General features: G+C 57.7%; 2 protein-coding genes across 6 annotated transcripts in view; one reads left to right on the plus strand and one right to left on the minus strand.

Moving 5' to 3' along the window:
- Positions 1 to 4,057: 4,057 nt before the first annotated feature.
- On the minus strand, positions 4,058 to 10,065 carry TNFRSF13B (TNF receptor superfamily member 13B). The gene is made up of 5 exons (XM_066197938.1): positions 9,978 to 10,065; positions 7,786 to 7,926; positions 6,801 to 6,953; positions 5,837 to 6,061; positions 4,058 to 4,982 (listed from the first exon to the last, which is right to left on the minus strand). The coding sequence occupies exons 2-5, from the start codon at positions 7,922 to 7,924 to the stop codon at positions 4,708 to 4,710; spliced, it is 792 nt and encodes a 263-aa protein (XP_066054035.1). The 5' UTR covers positions 7,925 to 7,926; positions 9,978 to 10,065; the 3' UTR covers positions 4,058 to 4,707.
- Positions 10,066 to 18,652: 8,587 nt separating this feature from the next.
- The window catches only part of MPRIP (myosin phosphatase Rho interacting protein), a 73,609-nt gene continuing 71,782 nt past the window's right edge, over positions 18,653 to 20,479 (plus strand). For 3 of the 5 annotated variants that reach the window (XM_066197933.1, XM_066197934.1, XM_066197935.1), the window contains exon 1: positions 18,653 to 19,171. In XM_066197933.1, the coding sequence (XP_066054030.1) occupies positions 19,052 to 19,171 (120 nt within the window). In that variant the 5' untranslated portion in view covers positions 18,653 to 19,051. The remainder of the gene's footprint in view (positions 19,172 to 20,479) is intronic. The other 2 variants (XM_066197936.1, XM_066197937.1) reach the window with 2 other exon arrangements.

The raw sequence follows: 20,479 nt of genomic DNA on the forward strand, positions 1-20,479 counted from the left end.
CAGTGCCACAGCCTGTGTGTTGGTGTTGTCAGCTCGCAGCTCTGGGGCCTTTCCTCCCCCTCCATCTCTGTGGTGAGGTACCAGCAGGAGCTGCTCGTGCTGGATCTTGCTCTCAGGAGCTTGGGCTGGGGGTGGAATCGCAGCCTGGGAGAGGAAGCCTTGAGAACAGGGCTGGAAGAGCAAAAATAGCTTTGTTGTCCCTTGTGGAGAGGGTGAAGTGTCAGCTGGGCATTGTGTAAATCGGTGTCACACCAGAAGTCACAGAATGGTTTGGGTTGGACTTTCAGGATCATCTTGTTTCGGCCCTTGCCATGGGCAGGGACACCATCCAGTACCCCGGGTTGCTCCACTTCTGTCCAAACCTAGCCTTGGACACTTCCAGGGATCCGGGGGCAGCCACAGCTGCTCTGATCTTTAACCTCTTCATAAATCCCCCCAGCCAGCCATTCCTCGGCTTTGGCAGTGTGGAAGGGCAGGGAGGGATCTAAGCCTTTCATTCTGTGCCGTAGGAGTGAGGTGCAGGTGTGTAACCTGCCCGAGACACAGTGAAAAACAGCAAAATAGGTAAATAAGGGAATTGAGTGTGTTTCGCTATTAAATGACCATCTTACAAGAGCAGCTGAGCAAGAAGGACGGTGGAAATCTTTTCATTTGCACACAGACTGGAACAGTTCAAGGAGGATTTGTACATCTGTAACAGGGCAAGGAGGAAGAAAGCAGAAGTCGAGGCATCTCGAGTCAGACCCGGGAGGTTGGGTGTGGTGTGGGGGTACCCCGGTGCTGCCGAGGCCATGGCGTTCCCTTGCCTGTGTAATTTAATTTGCAGTTGTGCTCGGTGCCGCCCGGTTTCAGCGGAGCATTCCTGCGCTGGAGCACGGCTGGGGAGCTGCATCTGCCCGGCGCTCCCGCAGGAGAGGGGCCCCTCCTTCCCCCCGAGCCGCTGCCGTGCCTCGCTTTCCGCTACCTTTTAATAATGCAGCAGCCTTGCGGAGGGAGGCAGGAACCAGCCTCTCGTCATCCCCAGCGCTGCTGCATTGGCATTCCCGCCTGGGTGAGGACTGCCACCGCGCGGCAGGCGCCCGGCGAGGGTGAGGATGACTCCGGCGGTGCCTTCGCTTTGTGGCGCCGAGCTCTGAGCCTTTGGCTGCCCTTTTAATGAATTCTGTTTTCCGCAGCACACGCTCAGCCGGCGGAGCTGCTGCAGCCGGCTTTGTTAAGCCTTCAGGAACAAATTGTTTAGGGACGAGGCAGCCGTATAAATCACCCTTGATTTTTTTTCCTCCCCGCCCATCTGGTGGACAGGGCTCTGCTCTGTGCGGCTGCACCGGCGCAGATGGTTCTCGGGGGGAGCTTTCAAGCGTCTCTTTCTGGTTTCAAAAGCAGAATTTCTGGGGTATTAAAAGGTCTGTTATTCTTTTCTGCCACCCCAGCCCCCGTGTCCCTGCCCGAATCACAGCAGGTTCTATTTCCAGCGGCAGTAAATCCATGGCGGTTCCGAGAGGAGGGGACAGCATTTTCCCTTTTCCTATAAAAATGGAAGAGCAGCTGCTGGCGTACGAGCAGCGCTGCCCCTCACGCTGCTTTCTCTCAAACACAGCCTTCTTTCCCCCTCCATCCCTTCAGCAGCAGCCAGGCAGTTCCTGCACTGAATTATTCCCGGCAGAGCCGGGAGGTTTCTCCGTGGAACTCCCTCAGCATCGCCTCTAGGAAAACGCCGGCCGCGGAACAGCCGAAGGGAGGCTGAAGAAAAGCCTCCCCGAGGTGCTGACAGTCAGCAGTGACAGGCTGCCTCCTCCACCACTGACAGCACCTCATCCTGGGGAGCAGTTTGGGCTTGACTTGTTAATTTTGAGGTACATTTTCTGTCGGCACAGCTGGCTCTGTTGGGAGGAGGCATTTGCAGAAATGACTGCAAACAAAGACTGCTGCAGCGATGCAGGCTCACGGTGGGGTGTGTTCTGTTACCTGCCAGCAGTGAACACAGCTCTACAAGGGACACGAAAATAGCCAGAAAGTGGTTTTAGCTACATTTTCATGTCCCTCAGCCACTCGAGTAGAGATAAAGCTTTGCCTGATGCTGGTGCGTGATGGAAAAAGCAGAAATGTGACAATTGGCTAAACCCTGGGCGGGGTCTCTTGCTCAGAATCAGTGCCCTTAATCCCATGTGCTTTACTCGTCCCATCTGGAATTGCTGCTGTCCTGTACATGGTGACCCTCTAATATTGGAACTGATGTCTCCAGGCATGATCCTTCAGTGGCTGTAAAATGTGATGCCAAATCCATTGATTCCTCTTGGTTCTTTAGCTAAGGGTGTTGGTCATTTTCCTGCTAATTTGTTCAAGTTGCTCTGTGTTACCTTTTCCCTGCTGATAATTGTAGTCACATTCCCACAAGGAGGGGAGGGTGAGGGATGCTCCCCTCTTGTTTCTGGGAAGGACTTGGCTTCTGATGAGTGTTTTCCCCAGTTTTTGAGACACCACATGGTGACAGGAGGAGCAGCCCTGTCCCAGCCATGGCTTTGCCTGGGTGTGAGGTGAGTGGCCTCCTGAGCCAGCTGGGGCAGGAGCTGCTGGTGCCACACAGGGTGAGCTCCTGCTCTCACTGGCACAGGCATGGCCCTAAAATCCTTCTCATTTGAATAATTGATGCCTCTTGATCCTCCAGGGATGCCCTAATTGCAACAGTAGTGCACGTGTTCACTTAATTCTGTCCTGGTTTTAAATAAGGTTCTGAATCTCATTGTATAAATACCATGACCAGGGGTTCCTGGAGGTGACACTTGAAGGTCTGTAGGGCACCAGAGCTGGACTGGATCCACGTGTCCCCAGGAGCTCCCTGCTGGAAAGGGGCAGCCTGGTGAGGCACTGGCTGCTGCTCGGGGTTTTCCTTCTAAATTCCCCGTCTTTGCTGGGAGGTGCTTGGGCAGAGGGGGCACAGAGCTGGAGGCATTCCCAGCCCTGGTGCCACGGGAGGATGTGCTGGTGCTGCCCCCAGGTAAGTGCAAAATCCTTCACCTGCAGCACTGATTCCAGCTCTGGTGTCCCTGACATAAACAGGATTTGGAACTGTGGAGTGAGTCCAGGGAGCTGCTCCGAGGGCTGGAGACCCTCTGGAGCAAGGCTGGGACAACTGGGGCTGTTCAGCTGGAGAGGAGAAGGCTCCAGGGAGAGCTCAGAGCCCCTCCAGGGCCTAAAGGGGTTCCAGGAGAGCAGGAGAGGAACTGGGGGCAGGGGCAGAGGGTAGCAGGACAAGGGGGAATGGCTTTCCAATGCCAGAGGGCAGGGTTAGGTGGGATGTTGGGAAGAAATTCCTCTCTGTGAGGTGGGGAGGCCCAGGCACAGGGTGCCCAGAGAAGCTGTTGCTGCCCCTGGATCCCTGGAAGTGTCCAAGGACAGGTTGGGCAGGGCTTATCCACCCTGGGATAGTGGAAGGTTGACCCTGCCCGTGGCAGGGGGGTGGAATGTGATAATCGTTAATATTCCTTCCAACCCAAACCATCCTGGGATTCTCCCTGCAGAGTCTGGGAAGGGAAACCCAGAGGAAGAAGAGACGTGGGGCTGTCGCTGCTGGGGGGCCCCACCTGAAGGGGATCAGAGCCCCAGTGAGAGTGGGGGACGTGGTGCTGCAGGAAGGCAGAGGGAGCAGGAGCCAGGGGTGAGGAGAAGCCAAGGGGCTTTGGGGGTCTGAGCACAAAAAGGAACCTGAGGAGAACAGAGCAGGAGCAGAGCACAAATGCAAAGGGAGACTGAAGGATGTAGGAGACAAAAGGCAGAGCAGGAGATGGTGGGAGGGCAAGAAAGAGGCTGAGCTGGAACAGGAACTGAGAGCCTGGAGAAGCTGAGGGAGAGATTAATCTGTGCCAGGGTGCAGAATGAGGGAGAGCTGAGGCTGAGCAGGGGTGGGGAGCTGAGCAAGGGTGGAGGCCAAAGTGACTTCTGGGGCTGAAGGACTTTTAGAGTTCTAGAGGAACTGGGTTGCTATTGATGCCACAGGATTTGGGGCCATGGTGTTGGAGACTGTGGGGCAGGAAACCACAGGTTTGGGGACCACAGGAACTGGTGGTTTAACCAGTTTAATTTAAACCCAATTTCACTGAGGATTTTGGTGCTTGTCTCAGCTCCTCACGTGCAGCATCGTGTCCTGGTCATGAGGCAAAGCCTCACCAATCACCCATGGCAGTGTTGGAAACTGACAGTGGAGCTTCCCACACTGGCTCCTTATAAATTCCACCAGTGAATCCTTGGGTCCAATTCCATGTTTGAGACGTTTACAGCTGTGCTGAAAATTGTTCTGATACATGAAGGAATCTCCAAGCAGGGAGAGGTGAGCTCTCCATGGGGACCAGTGGGCACCACTTGATCCTGTGCAGGGATGCTGGTGGTGGAACCAGGATGAAAAGCCCCCATGAGATGTCCCCAATGGCTGGGATGCACCGAGGTCAAGCTGGAGGGTGAAGTCAGATGCTGCTACATTGGAAGCAACTTCTTTCATTGGGAGTGCACAAGGATAACGGGAATTTAATTTCCTGAGTGGAAGCAAACAGCTCTGTGCAACCTCCAGCCCTGTCTGTATCCTGCAGCCCTCGGCATAGCCTGGGCTGGCTAGGGGCTGTTCCAGTCACTGGCAGCAGAAGATGAAGCAGCTTTGATTTGGGGGCAGAGGGATCATCCCTCCATTCTGATCCCGTGCTGGAACATCCCCTGTGCTCACACCACGGGTGTCTTCTCTTGGGAAGGAGAACAGATGATTTTGAAGTGGCCGTCATCCGGGCTGGGAATGGCCCCAGCGCTCCCCGTGCTGCAGATCCCAGAGAAGGAGGGAGCAGCCCTTTCCCCAGGCTGGCAGGAGCTGCTGTGGCAGGATTTGGTCTCTTGTACAGCAGAGCCATGTCCAGGGAAGCAGAAGCCACAGGTTTCCACTGGCTCTGGGATTCTGATGCTGGTGAATCCATCACCAACGCTGCCAGCTTCCACCAGCCGATCTGCAAATAAATTCTGGGTAAGCTGAGGGGGTTTAGGAGCAGCTTTTACCTGAGAATGCTCTGAAGTGCTGCACTAGAACCTCTGAAAAGCTGGTCCTGGCACTGGAGAGGACACCCAGCTCCCAGCATGGAGTCACTGCATCACCTAAAACACCCAGAGAATCTCTCCAAACCTGGGGGCTTATCTTAAAAATGGCCCTTTGATCCCAGTGTCTTTCAGCAAAGCAGACAGGAATGGCTCGAGGGACAGTCCTTGGAGTGACTCCAGGTATCACATTGGCTCATGGGGTTTTCCTCTGTGATTTTTGACATTCATGGCTTTGAGGTGGATGTATGTAAACATGGATGTGTGTGGTGTGTGTGCAGAAATAGGTAAGTAGGCGGGTTTTTTCTTTGGAAAGGCAGGAGAGAAGAAAAGAAGAATAAAAACTCCTTTTCCATGTCGAATTGTTCCACATTATCCTGTCTCCTTTTCTCCCCAACACAAGGATTTGTGAAGCCCCTCTGGCTACAGAAGTAAAACTGGGATTTTCTGGGACAGGTGTTTGTTTTGGAAGAGGGTTGGCTTTTCTCCCCTCAGCCTCTGCATGGAGGCTGGAGAAGTGCTGGCTATGGAGCAGCTCCAAGAGGGAAGCTGTGCTGGGGCTTTGCAGGGAGTGACTGAGGGGTTATGGTGGAGAATCGGGCACAGGGCTCCAGCCCTGCTCCTCTCCCAGGCTCACACTTGTCGTCTTTGCTTTTTCTCCCTCCCCTGTTAGGAACTGGCTCTGCTTTCTGCCTCTCCAGCAGTGCCTGGCAGCCCGAGCCTGCCCCCCGCACGCTCCCCACGCTCTCCCAGTGCCCCCAGCACCCACCTTTGGCAGGGTCCTCCTTGCAGTGGCAGGTGCCAGCGCTGGCCTGGCAGGAGACCCCCTCTCCCTTCCTGCGCAGGTGGGTCCAGCCTAGGAGCAGGGAGCAGATGAGGGAGCAGAGGCAGAGCCCCAGCAGCAGGTACAGCACCAGCCACGGGTCCTGCTCTGCACAGGCCTTCTGCTCCAGCACGGCTGCAGGCGTGGCTGTGGGGCACAGAGACGGGGCAGCTCAGACACCTCCGGGGTGGAATTCTGACAGGGAAAGAGCTGAGAGTGCCTCTGCCCTCCACTGGGAAAGAATTTGGGAGCTGAGTGATTTGAGGGCTGTGGATTTCCTCCAGTGGATAATTTGGGTTCTTTTATTTTTCTCAGTGGGAAAAAGGGGATTGAATGGGGCTTGGAGCAAACTAGTCTAGGGGAAGGTGTCCCTGTGCATGGCAGGGGGTGGAACAAGATGGTCTGTAGGGTCTCTTGCTACTTAAACCACTCTGATTCTGTGACATTGGGCACAGAGCTGCCCATGGGCCTTTCTCTCCGTCCAGGAAGGTGTTTTTAACCCCATAAGGATTTCCACCCTGTGGGTCTCACCCCTGTAAGGCACACGGTGGCATGAGGGGCATCCAAGCTCTGTATCCCCTCTGTTCTCCCATGGTGAGGTAGAGGAGATCCCTTCCCACACCCCATTCCTGCCCTCCCCCATCTTCAGGGGTGGTTTCAACCCCAGCGTAGGACTTGGAGATCTTGGAGATCTTGGAGATCTGTCCCCTCCTCCTCCCCCTCCCCGAGGGCTGGGGGCAGCTCAGCCGGGTGGGATCCACAGCTGCCAATTCCAACCCGTTTTACAGCTCCCAGCCTGTAAAACGCCAGCACACGGTGGGGAAAAGCCACTGTAGGATGGAGAAAATGGGAAAAAGAGATGCCCTGGCTGCTTTTGCCCAGCCCCAGTGGAATAGCAGCCCCCCGGGACAAAGTGGGGGGTTTTGGTGCCCCTTCCCCGACTCACGCTCGCAGGTCAGGGCACATTCCTTGGGGTGCTGCCCGCACACCGAGCTGCACTTGATGCAGTTCTTCACAAGATCGTCGTAGTAAAATCCGGGTCTCTTGTTGCAGTCCATGGACTCTAGGGGAGGGAAGGAAGGTGATCACCGTGTCCTCAGCACGTCCTCCCGCCACCCCACAGCCCGGATTCATGAGAGGATGAGCCCGGCTCACTGCTCTGGCAGACACAGGGTGGGACCTGCCCACTGCCCGGAGCACTGGCAGCCTCTGCAGGGCGGGCAGGGTGACAGATCCCCGGGATTTGGGGTGGAGAGCCGGAGAAAGGCATCTGCGCTCACCTGGGAGCTCCCGGCTGCTGCTCTCAGAGCTGCTGCTGCTGCCCCAAGGCTTGCATGGCTTTTTGGGACACACCAAAACCTACCTCAGCACCAGTTCAGGATGCCGGGAATGGCATCTCCTGTCCTCAGTGGGGAGATGCTCACTTGTGGCTACTGAATGAACCCTGGGACGGGATGAAGCCGCCTTAGCCCGTGGCTCAAGGAAGGGCGCTGGCACAGGGTTGGGGTGCAAAGTTTCTCTCTCCTTTTTCCTCCTCCCACCTGTTTTCAGGACACCTCAGTGTCTGTCCCAGGTCGGGGGTTTGTCATTGTCCACGTCCACCGAACCTGGTGGCTCCCAGCCCTGCCTTTGGAGGGTGGGGTGGCCCCAGTAGGGGACATGAGTGCTGTGACCCCAGAAGGCAGCAGTGCAGAGCTGCAGGCCCTTGGTTCTGGTCTCCTTCCTGAGCTGTTTCCAGCCCCAGCCCATCCATGGGGAGCTGTCACATTCCCCTGTGGTTTTGGCTTGAAGCTCTGCAAAGCTGAGCTGGCTCAGAGCCTGTCCCGGGGTCTGATCCTCCCTCCCAGCTTTGCCCCACCCCTGACTCTTCCATGCAGGGACAGTGCAGCACTCACCACACACAGCATCACACCTCCTGGCCAGGGACTGCCTGCACGCCAGGCTGCAGGGGATGCACTGGGAAACGAGGGTGTCCCAGTATTCCTGGTCAGTGCAGTTCTTCATGGCATCCTGCCCCACACGTGTCCCATCCATGGCTGCAGAACAGAGACACAGGTAGGTACGGGGTGGCCAGCACGGGGCTGCTCTGCAGCCACCTCGTCCCTTCCTACGGCTGGACCCCTGGCAGGGAGATCCTGGCTGACCCTCAGCCCTCTCTGGTCCCAGGCTTGAGCAAGAGCAAAATCTGCTTTTCAAACTGTGTGAGTGTCCTGTGCCAGTCCCAGGGGACACACGGAGAGCCCACCCTGGCTTAGGGGTGGCCCCGTGCTGGGTCTGGGGATCCCTGCACCTGCCAGTGGGAACACAAGCACTGGGGACAATTCATGTCTGAAAATACCAGAAACACGACCTTGTGTGTCATTCCTGCCCTTTCTCTTGGGTGTTCTGGTGTCATAGTGAAACCCAGGCTGATGTAAAAGACATCAGAGCAGAAGGAGGAAAACCTCCCCAGGAGACCTTGGGCCCCAGTTTAACCAGTTCCAGGTGGAGGTGGACGTGCTCTTGTCCCTGTCACGGGCTGCTTGTCCCATCGTCTGCTGCCCCAGTGCTCCCCATGCCCCTGTGCACTGGATGTGGTGCCAGAGGCACAGGAGCAGTTCTCAGCAGCATAAAAATCTGCTCGAAAATTTAACATTTTGAAAAATTAGCTGGCTGACAAAAGCTCCAGTGCTGTGCCACGCGCGGGGTCTGCAGCCAGTGCCACGGAGCAGCTGCAGGAAGCTCTGACCCAGCACGAGGGTGGCCAGTGGCAGTGGTGGAAACGTGCCTTTTGCTGCCTGAGAGGGCTCCCGGAGCCACATCCCTCCGCGGAGCCGTGCCTGGAGCCGCAGCTGTTTCCTGCACGGGTGGGAGATGCTGGTGCTGACGGGGCCCAAAGGTTTGAAACTTCCCCGAAGCCACAGCGTTGGCCCCTCTGTGCCCGAAGGCTGAGCTGCTGCTTTGGCAGAGCCAAACCTTCGATTTCTAGACAGAAAATCCCCTGCACTCTGCCAGGATTTCTCCTCTCTCTCCAGGGCTCGGGAACGTGCAGAGATTGGGCACTTTGCGCGTCTCTTCTGCCACTGCCCACCCAGCACCTTCCCCTACCTGGGGCAGCACACGTGAAACCCTCCCATTCCCAGGGAAAAATCCTCTCTGCACTGGGATGCTGGCCTGACACTCCCAGCTGTTCAATTAACATTGCTGTAAAATTAAATAATGACTTTCTGTCGAGCTGACTGGAGACATCCCCACGGCAGAGCGAGGCTCAGGCCTCTGCTCTCCTCGGATGCTCTTGGAAGCCCCCCAGGGGTGGCAGGAAGCCCTTTGGGGGTTACTGCAGGCCCTGGGGATGGCAGGGAGCTGAGGCATCCTTGACCTAGGTGGGGTTTCCCATGGGATAATTGATGGGAAATGGATCTGGGGCTGTGTTTAAGCTGAGGGACAGCAGGCTGGGAACCTCCCCCCCAGATGCTGCGAGGACACGTCCAAGGAGATGTTGGGTCTCATCTAAGACAGATCTTGCCCTCCCTGGGGAGTCCCAAGGTACATGTGGTGCTCCCAGCATGGACTTCTCAGCCATGGATTTTCCAGCAGTGCCAGGTGAGTCTTTCTCTCTGCCTCTCAACCACCAGGACCCCTTGAATTCCCCCACAGACCCCTCATGCCAAGCTTTAAGCAACCACTGGACAAAAGGGAATGGCTTTAAGCTGAAGGAGGGTAGATTTGGAGTAGTTATCAGGAAAAAATTCTTTCCTGTGAGGGTGGTGAGGCCCTGGCTCAGATTCCCAGAGCAGCTATGGCTGTCCCTGGATCCCTGGAAATGTCCAAGGCCGGGTTGGACAGGGCTTGGAGCAACCTGGGGTAGTGGAAGGTGTCCCTGCCCATGGCAAGGGGGTTGGAACTGGATGAAAATTAAGCTCCCTACCAGCTCAAACCATTCTGTGACTCCCTCTCCAGCCCCACAGCACTGAGCACCCTCAGCAGGGTGGGAGCTCCGAGCAGACCCTCCACTCCCTGCAGGCACTGGGAGCACGACCAACCCCAAACCCTGGCACAGACAAACCCTCACCCCCACCCCCTGCAGCCCCCCCGTGGGGTAACTCACGTCTGACTCTCCAGCAGTGTCTACTCCCCTTTGGCTCCTGCCATGGCCCCACGAGCTGCAGCCCTGAGCCCCTGCATGGCTCAGGGGTTTATTATTAGAGAGATTTGATTAATGCTGGGCTGTGCATTTCCTGGGGTTTCCCCTCGTCCCTTCCATGCAAATTGGCTGCACACTCAGCGCCTTGCATTGGCTCGTGGGGTCCCTGGGCTGCTGGGGAGAGGGTGGGGGGACACTGCGGGGTGGATGTGTCACCAGGACCAGGGACAGGTGTCCTGGGCCAGGTGGCCACATTTCAGAGGGCCTTGGTGGAATGGGAGCTCTGCAGCACCTGCTCTTGGATCACAGGGCTGTGGCAGAACCCCAGAATCATAAAGGCTGGAAAAGCCCTCTAAGATCATGGAGTCCAACCATCCCCTCAGCACTGCCACATTCACTGGTGAACCACGTCCCCAAGCGCCACATTTAAACACCTTTTACATCCCTCCAGGGATGGTGATTCCACCACTGCCCTGGGCAGCCTGTGCCAGTGGGATGTTTTCTTCAGGGAAAGGTGTTTCACTCTGTACAAGAGGCAATTGTCAGGACCAAGCATCGCTCAGAGCATCCATCCTTTCCATGCCCTCAGGATGGGCAGCACAGCAGACACTGTCCTGTCTCCTGCTCACAACTCATGGAACATCTCTGGAGCCCAATGAGGTGCCTCAAACACTGACTTTCTCCGGACATCCATGTCTGGGAGGCAGGAGGGCTGTGCACATCCTGCATGGGCAGCTGAGTCCCAGGTGGGCTCGGAGCACAAAGCATTAATAACACATTAATGACATAGCTTGTTTTCACAGAGGGAAAGAGCCACCTCTGCACTGCTGGCAGCTTCCAGAGGTTTGTCCCTGATTCCAGCAGAGATGCTGGGCATGGCTCTGGCTGTGGTGCCAGGAAGAGGCACGAGGTGCTGGGAGCATGGCAGAACAGTGACTCAGCTCAGTCCAGAGGGAGGTTTCTGCAGAAACAGCTGAAGGAGGAAGGAAGTAGCAATACCTGATACTGAAAACATTCGTGGATCAGTGTCAAGGGTTTTTGTGTTTGGTTCAAAACCTCCTATTTGGTGCTTGCCATGTGGAGCTGGAAGGGAGAGGCCAGAGGTTGTTTTGCTACTCTGTCCATTGCAGGGACATTGGAGGCTGATCCTGCCCGTGGGGAGCAGAGCCCAAAGCAGAGGAACCCAGCATGTTGTGTTTGGATGTGGCCCATCACATCCCAGATCCTGAAGGAGGATGGGAAGCAGCACTGGCACCATCCAATGGATCACGGAGCTTGGAGCAAGGACCAAGAGAGGAGGCACCACAGCCACAGGGACACTGCAACACTGACACCCGTCATGTATCTGGTAAAAAGGATGAGATCATTGCTGTCCTTGAGTCTCCCACCAGGAGGGAAATCCTGATTTTGGCATTGCCTGAGCTGGTTGAGTGTGGCAGAGCGGGGAGATGGCCCTGGAGAGATGGCCCCAGCCCGCTGGCTCTCGGGGTTTTGCAGGGGAAACTCACCTCTGTAAATAGCACCAGAGACTTGCAGTTTCCACCCTGGTGAGTGCTCAAGAGGGAAGTGAGAAGCACTTGGGGGTGGTTTGTCCCTCCTGGCTGAGCAGGATCAGGCAGTGTGGTTTCAGCCGTAGAATCCTGGGGCTGTGTGGACTGGAGCCTCATTTCCTCGGCCGTGTGCCCCAGTGGCCTCACCCTCTGTGCCCCAAACATCATCAGCCCCCTCCTGCAGCCTCTGAGGATACTCTGTGTCTCTCCAACACCTCCAGACATGGTCCCCCATGAGCTCCTGTTCCACAGCCAAGGTGGTGGCTGCCACCCTGCCCTGCCTAGGATTGTTCCTGTGGTTTGGGCAGCCACCACCAGCCCCCTGTTCTGGATTTCTGGATTAAACCCTTCCTTTGCTGAGTTCCCCAGAGCATCAACCAACAGCACCCTGTGCATCCTCCCAGTGCAATGCATCCCTCTGCACCCCTCTGCATGCCTTCGCATCCATCTGCTTCACCCGCTACATCCCCCTACATCATTTTGCATCCTTCAGTGCCCATCTGAGCCAGGCTCCGGAGGTGCCACACTCTATTTGGGGTGACAGAGCCCAGTTTTTTTCCTAACAATAAAATCTATTTTTCTGCTGGGCTCTTGCTCCAGTGTCAGTGCTGCAAGGAGAGCTGCAGCTAGCAGGCAGACAGGGCGGATAGTGTTTGGCTCTGGAAACTTTTAGGAGGTGCTTTGCCTTCCCCTTGAGCAGCTTTGCTGGGATGATTTCCTCCCGTCAGCCCATCTGCTCTCAGCAGTCCCCAGCCTTGGCCAGGACGCTTGTTCACACACGTGCTCCCTCCAGAACCTGAAACAAACGGAGGCTGTGGGGGAAGAAGGGGAAGAGGAGCCCTTTGGGGTCGAAACTGCCAACTGCGGGGCCGGGCTGAGAGCAGACGGCTCCGAGGGCTCATTTCTGTCACCCTAATTCCCTGCGGAGGCGCTGGGGACAGGTTGTGCCTGTCCCCTCACGCTGCCCGGGCATCCCCCGCGTCCTGCCACCGTCACCTCATGGCAAAGCAAAGCAAAGCAAAGCAAAGCAAAGCAAGGCGCAGAGTCGCTGCGTGACCGAACCCCCGGGGCTGCTGCTGCCCCAGGGCCACCGCTGCCGCCCGGCGCTGGGTGCGTGGCCGTGGGGCTCTGCGGAGCCGTGACAATCCCACTGGTGAAGGACATCACCGTGTGCCCGTGTCTCCACCGCCCCGGCTGATCCCCCCGGGGGCTCTGGGGAGTCCCGGGGTGCGGCTCCTTCTCGGCGGACCCGCAGCCCGGCCCGGCTGTGCGGATCTGTCCCCAGGAGATGGCACCCTCGGCCAGCCCAGCCCGGCTCCCGCCGGCTCCTGGGGCTCCGGCTGCCCCCGCGGCCCGAGAATCCTCCAACCCGGCGGCTCCTGCCCGCTGTGCGCCAGCCAGGACAAGGGAAATCACAATGGAATATATATACATATATACACATCTATAATATATAAAAATATTATATCTATATAAATAAAACACATATGTAAAATATATAAATTATATATATAAAATGTGTATATATATGTGTGTGTGTGTATATATATATATATATATATATATATGTATATGTATATATTTTATATATATGGAATGGTTGGTGTTGAAGGGACCTTAAAGTTCACCCAGTTCCACCTGGACACCTTCCACCATCCCAGGTCGCTCCAAGGCCCGTCCAACCTGTCCTTGGACACTTCCCTGCGGGGATGCAGCCCCCCAGCCCCCGGGCTGGCTCCTGCCCCTCTCTGGCATCTCAGTTTGCAGCAGCCTCCAGAGCCTGGGGCGTTTAGGGCCCCCAAAACACCCCACACTGCTCCATTGCTCACTTTGCTCCCTGTCCTGTCACCACCTCTGGGGCTGCCCATGGGGCATTACCCCAAGGGTGCTCAGCACCCATGGGTGTCTGGGCACTGTGGCAGCCTGTGCTGAGGGTCTGACCCTCGCAGAGGTTGTGCCGGGGCTGTGGGTGAGCCCTGGGTGACCCAGGCTCCAGAAGTGCCCCTGTGCATCAGCAGGGTGATGCTGCAACAGCCTCCTTGCCAAAAACCCCAGGTTTTTGCAATCTGAACCACAGGCTCAGCACAGATCAGGAAAAGGAAGCATTTTACCGAAACGCAAGCTGTGCTCAGGGCTGCCTCCCCAAACCCAGCAGCCAGCTGGAAATCAAGGATGTCCAGGTGGGGAAAGACCTGGGTTGGCTGAGATCTGGCACAGAAATGAGGAAAAAAGCCCTAAAAGTGCGTAGGGAAGGAGCAGGGAAAGGAGGGTTCAGTGCCAGGGCTGTGTGCTGAGGTGTAAAGCGTGGGTGGTGGATAAAGGAGATGAGTCAAAGAACAATCTTTGTCCTGAACAGCTGATCTGATTACGTGGAGTTTTGACCTGGTGGGAGCAGCTCCTTGTCCTCACCACTGAATTCTCTCTGGAGAGGCGTTTTCCTGGCAGAACCCTCATGGGAAGGGGTTTGCAGCCTGCCCAGAAGCTCTGCTGTTAATTTTTAACACTAAAACCCTGGGGAAATTCCAGAGGACTGGAGGGAGGCCAGTGGGAGTCAATTTAATATTTAAAGGGGATAAAAGGGCTGATCCTGGGAATTACAGGCCAGGTGAGGCTGATCGCCGTCCCTGCACAAATTATGGGCTGGGTAATTGAGGATACTGTCAGCCAAAAATTAGAAGCTAAAAATATAATTAAGGTCGTTAGCTTGGTTTCATGGATGGCAGCTCCTGTCAAGTGAGTCGGCTTTGGTTTTTGGCATGACTCTGGGCTGGCTGATAAAGCTAATTGTGCTGCTGCATTATAATGGGTTTCTCCAAAGTATTTAATTTAGGGCCATGTGACATTTTCATTTGTAGAACTTGCATTATATGAAGTCAGCAGAGCAGACATCCGACGGCTGCGCTGGCAGCTCCGGGGCGGTGGCCAAGGGGGCCAGCGATGGAGGAGGCTGAGAGCACTGGATTTTGCACAGGGTGATGTTTTTAGCAGGGATGCTGAGGTCAGAGGGGGTTGGCAGGGCAGGCAGCCTCACAGGGGGATCCCCTCTGCCCTGCCCTAAAGGTGGGGAAACACAGGTGGGAGCAAAAGATATGGATTTTCCTGCTAAAGCACAGCAAGGTCTGATGGCAGCAGCAGCCACTGATTACCCAACTGAGAGGGTAATTAATCAATTTTAGGAGAAAGGTATGAACTCCTGGACATTTGGCATCTCTGGACAAGAGGAAAGTTCTGCTTGGTGGGACAGGATTTATTGTTGCTTCTGCATGTATATGCAACTTGGTCTGCACCATCCTCATGGGCTTGTCCATCCCCATAGAAGCTGCATCCTCCCCTCTGGGCTGCATCTGCTGAGCCCTGTGGATTTCCTCCAGTGGACGATTTGGGTTCTTTTATTTTTCCCAGCGGGAAAAATTGGATTGAATGGGGCTTGGAGCAAACTGGTCTAGGGGAAGGTGTCCCTGCACATGGCAGGGAGTGGAACAAGATGGTCTGTAGGGTCTCTTGCAACTTAAACCACTCTGATTCTGTGACATTGGGCACAGAGCAGCCCATGGGCCTTTCTCTCCATTCAGGAAGGTGTTTTTCACCCCATATGGATTTCCACCCTGTGGATCTCACCCCTGTAAGACACACGGTGGCATGAGGGGCATCCCAGCCTCCTTGGGTCAGTGTTTCCCCTGCCAGATATTCCCCAGGCAGGGCTGTGGGGGGTCTGGATCAGCTAGGGGCTGCATCCAGCATCCCACACAGGGACTTCACTCGGAGCAGGGCAGGAGGAGGGGAGTCCTGTCAGGCGCCACTCAGTCCAAGACTGGATGCAGTGTGGATCCAGGAGCCAGCTCCGAGCCATGACTCCTGCCCTCTCCCCCGGGCATCCATCTGTCTGGCTCCACGGTAATGACGGCGAGCTGGCGGCACAGAGGCATTAAACGACTTGCCCAAGGTCCCGTGGGGAGCGATGGCCACCCGGGAGGAGCACCCGGCTGTCCTGCTCCTGCCCCGCAGAAAAATGTGTCACATCAGAGCCGGAAAAACACGGCACAGCCACACGGACCGTGTCCCCAAACCGGTGACATCCTGGCGAGCAGAGGCGATGGATGGTGCTGGCGGGATCTCCACACCACGACAGGAGCAGGTGCTGCTCTCCTCTCCCCGGTGGGGTTTGGTGCTGCCGAACCCTTCCCTGGAGCTGGAGGGTTTTGCCCTCCCCTGGCTGGGGCCGGCGCAGCCGGTGACTAACACGTCCTGGTTTGCAGCTCGTTTACCTGGCGCTGGGGCTTCTTTTTGGAAGACTGACTCACCACAGCACCTTCCCCCTCTGTGACACCGCAGCTCCCTGACAAAAACTTTCCATTTTCCCATTGTTTTAATTGCCCTAATTTGAGAAAACTCCTCCAGAAAAAAAAAAAAAAGAAAAAAAAGAAAAAAAAAAAGGCTTTAGGTTGAAGAGACACGGCAGCCCCAACTAGGCATTCCCAATGGGCGGGTGATGGAGTGGGACACCCCCCCAACCCCATGGCACATGTTGGGGACCTCGGTGCCACGGCTGTGCCAGGATCTGGGGCAGGCAGGGGATGTCACGGGCAGCGAATTTCCAGCAGCCACCGAGCGCGGCACCCGGGCGAGCGCCGGCTCCGCGCGGCTGAATGCGGCCCGACAGGTTTGTGGAGAAGCCCGTCCCGTTCAGCTGGATTTTTGGAGAGGCTGGAGCCAGCCCCGGCAGCAGCCGCTTCCCGCGAGGTGCTGCCGGCTCCGGCAGAGCCGTGCGCGGCGCCAGGTCACGGCCCCGAGCCCGCGGGGCAGGCACAGCCTGCGGATGGGACACGCAGCTCCTGCTCCCTGCTCTGTGCCAACACTGTGCCCTGGTTTTGGGGAGCGGTGCCCCGCGGAATTCGGGAAAGGGCAGCCCCTTCTCTTCTGGAGGGTTCCTCCAGTCTGTGGGGTCAATGCCCTGAGGAGCTGAAGAAAGGCTGGGGACCATGAGGACAACACAAGGAGGTGTCCATGGAGCTGCAGAGGGGATTTTTTGATGGAAAAAAATGCTGGGCATCTGTAGGAGCTGTGGGATGCAGGGCACGCCAGGTCTTCAGCAAGCAGTGTGGCAGGGAATAATCCATCATAGGGGATGGAAGCAAGGAGGGAGGAAAGGGGAATCAGGGAAGGACCAGAGCTGGTTGAGAAAATCATCCACCCTTCTCCAAGGAGCAGCATTTCCGCAGTCATGTGCCAGGTGAACCCTGGACCCACAGCGAGGGCGGCAGGGTCTGTACATTCCAGAGGGGAAAATCCTCTTCCTGGGGTAGGGTGGTGCTGCTTTTTTAACATTAGGATCAAGGAAAAGGGGGGAGAATCCACCCCAAACAGTGACGTGTGGGGGTCTGGTGGCCACCCTGGGATCATCACATGGGCTCGGGGCTGGGTGAGGATGCACTGGGGTCACTGGTGCTCTGCTGTCCCATCCCAACCCATGCCACACGGTGTGTGCTGCGAGTCGCCCTGGCAGGACAGAGAGAGAAGATTAAAGCTGCCTTTGATGAAGCAAAAATTAATAAACAAGCAGGCAATTGTGCTGGGCTTTATTTACTGGGGATGACAGTGCGGAGCCAGCGTGGCGAGGCCAGGTCCCACATCAAACGGCGGGACAGCGCCGGGCGCGAGGGGACCACGCCGTCACCTCTTTTCCAACGGGTTTTTCCTGGTCCCAAAAATCCAGGAAGATCCATGTGTTCTGTTCCTCATAGTAGGGACCCATCCCACGCCAACAGGAAACACTGGGATGAGCAGGAGATGCTCAGTGCCATCTGACTGTGGTAGGATGTGCCAGTCTTGGGTGGATTTTGGAGGTGCCACTTGGCACCTTTGCCCTGTGCCCCTGCCTCAGGTCAGCATTCCCACCTCTCTCCCAACCCAGTGATGCTCCACAGGCACTGAGGTCCCTTCCCTGGTGCTTCTGTGCAGAACCCAGGGGCAGAGCTGGGACGCCAAACCTGTGGCCTCGCACCGGGTCCTTATCAGCCGGTCAGGAATATTTACCTGCCGGTTTCCACCGGATAAAAATTCACTGGACAAACAGGAGCTCCCAGCTGGCCCCAGGGTGGTGGCACAGCAGGGACGTGGCTGAGGTGGGACATGCACCCCTGTCCCTGCTTCATCCCTCGTCTGTCCCCAGTGCTGCAGGTCACCAAGGTGTCACAAGAGAGTGAGGGGCATTGTTCCCACCAAATCTACGTGCCCAAGGGTTGGTGACCCCCGTGTTCCCTCGTGTGCCAAGGCTGGGGACAGGGTCATGGATTGTCACCCCGTGTCACTACTGTGTGTCCCACTGCTGGGGTGGGCTGTATGGGGAGGTAATTGTGCTCTATGGGGGGCCAAGGGTGGGGGGCACCGGACAACTGCTCCTACAAGGGGCTGGGCTGAGCTGAGCTGAGCTGGGACAAACTGAGCTGAGCAAAGCCCAACTGAGCTGAGCTGAGCTGAGTTGAGTCATACTAGGCTCAATTGAGCTGAGCCGTGCTGAGCCGGGCTGAAGAGAGCTGAGCTGGGACGAGCAGAGTCAAACCAAACTGTGTCAGGCTACGCCGAGCCGAGCTCATCTGTGCCAGGCTGAGCCAAGTCAGGTTGAACTGACTTGGGCTGAAGGAAGCTGGGCTGGGCTGAGCAGAGCCGTGCTGAGCCAAGACACGCCAAGCCGTAGTGGGCTGAGCTGACACAATTTGTGCAAGGCCGAGCCGAACCGAGCTGGGCCGATCCGATTCGAACCAAGCTGGGCTGAGCCAAACCGGGCCGAGCCGGGCCGAACGAAGCCGAACGGAGCCAAGCCAAACGGAGCCGAGCCGAGCCGAACGGAGCCGAGCCGAGCCGAACGGAGCCGGGCCGAAAGGGGCCGATTCCGCCCCAGCTGTCAGCGCACCGCCCCTCCCCCGCGGCCGAGGCCGTTCCGCTGAGCCCGCCCCGTTCCTTGCTTCCTATTGGCCAGCGGGGCCATCCGTTAGGGACAGAGGCCCGTTCCCATTGGCGGGTGGGCACGTCGGTCCCCGCCGCGCCCCCGCCCGCTTTTCCGCCTGGCTCCGCGGCGCTGGAAACTTTGCGAGCGGCGCAGTCGGGAGCGGCTCCCGCAGCGCCCGCACGCCCGGCCCGGCCCGTGCCGGCCCCCGGCTCCGCACCGCACCGCAGCGACCCCCGGCCCCGCACCGCACCGACCCCCGCGCCGCCGCTCACCGTCCCGCCCGGCCCGGGCAGCGCCGCCCCTCCGCGCTCCGCCGCCGCCCGGCCATGCGCGCCTGCTGAGCCGCAGCAGAGGCGGCCGCCCTGCGTTTCGCTCCCTCTTTTGATTTTATTTTTTTTCCCTGCTGTATTCGTTGGGGTTCTGTGTTGGTTTTTGCGTTCGCGTGACGCCCCCCGCGGGCGCGGGGCGGCGGCGATGGGCGCGGCGGCGGGCGGGCGCTCCGCGGGGCGCTGAGCGGGCGCTGAGCGGGCGCGGGCCGCGCCATGGCCGCCAAGGACAATCCCTGCAGGAAGTTCCAGGCCAACATCTTCAACAAGAGCAAGTGCCAGAACTGCTTCAAGCCCCGCGAGTCCCACCTGCTCAACGACGAGGATCTCAACCAGGTGCGATCTTACCCCCAAACCCGCTGTTTTCACCCCCAAAATCCACCCCGGCGTCCCGCCCCGCTGCCCGCCCCTAGCGCGCCCTGGGTCTCCCTGCGGTGTCCGCTGGCCCCGTGGGTAGCGTGGGTCCCACAGGTACCTTGGAGCCCCCTGGGCAGTTTAGGGTCCCGTGGGTGTCCCGATGGATAGCTCAGGATCCAGTGGATAGTATAGGGTCCCATGGACGTCCTGGGGTCCCATGGATAGAACAGGGTGCTACGCATGCCTGCTGTCCCCATGGTTTGCACAGGATCCCCTGGAAACCCCATGGGTCCCACGGGGTGCCTGCTGGACACAGATACTGTAGGGTCCTGTGGGTGCCTGCTGCTCCCACAGGTACTGTGAGGTCCAGTCAGGGATGCTGTAGGGTCCCATGGATAGCACGGTGACCTACAGTTGTCCCTATATTCCGTGGGGTGGTGTGGAGCTCCAGGGTTGCTTCCTGGTCCCACTGGCTATCTAGGAGCCCCACGGGATGTTCGCTGATCCTATAGATAGCCCAAGAACTCACAGGTATCCATGGATTCTGTGGGGTGTTCAGGAGCCCCACTGGTGCACTCTAGTCCCACAGAGTGGCCAGGAGTCCCATGGGGTGCCTGCTGACCCCATGGGTGGTGTGTGGTCCTATGGGGTGCCCCCACAGCATGTATTTCTGGATGCCGTGGGGTGTCCAGGAGCCCCATGGTTGCTCTCTGGTGCCGTAGGGTATCCAGTGATTCCAGCGGGTGCCTGCTGGTCCCATGCATAGCCTGTGGTCGCTTGGGGTGCCTGCTGACCCCACGGACAGCACAGGGACTCACAGGTATTTGCAAAGCCCCTGGGATGTCCAGGAGCACTTTGGGTGCTCTCTGGTCCCATAGGGTGTCCGGAGATCCCATGGGATGCCTGCTGACCCCACAGATTCCCAGATGTCCCGCGAAGCACCCACAGTGCTCACTGTTCCCTGAGGCCATGGCTCACCCCAGTGCCGCCTCCGCTGGGGCCTCACCCCCTGAGGCCATCTGGGGCCCCGCACCAGCATTGGGGTGATCCCGTCCCTTCCTGGGGTGCACGGCAGCAGGTGGGGGGTGTCCTGTGAGCTCCATCAGGCCATCCAGAAAGTCCTGGGAAAAACTCGGTTGAAAACAAAACGTCCCCTCCTGGACGTGCCGGACATGACCCCCCCCCCGCCCTACAACCCGCTGCTTTCCCGGGGACACGGGGAGGGGACCCCAGCCCCTTTCCAGAGAGGGTTCAGCGCTGGGGGGCTGCCAGGGCTCGGCCTTCCTC

Source organism: Chamaea fasciata, unplaced genomic scaffold, assembly GCF_029207755.1.
Source record: "Chamaea fasciata isolate MVZ Bird 193981 ecotype frontalis unplaced genomic scaffold, bChaFas1.0.hap1 SCAF_16, whole genome shotgun sequence".
NCBI classification, from domain to species: Eukaryota; Metazoa; Chordata; class Aves; order Passeriformes; family Sylviidae; genus Chamaea; species Chamaea fasciata.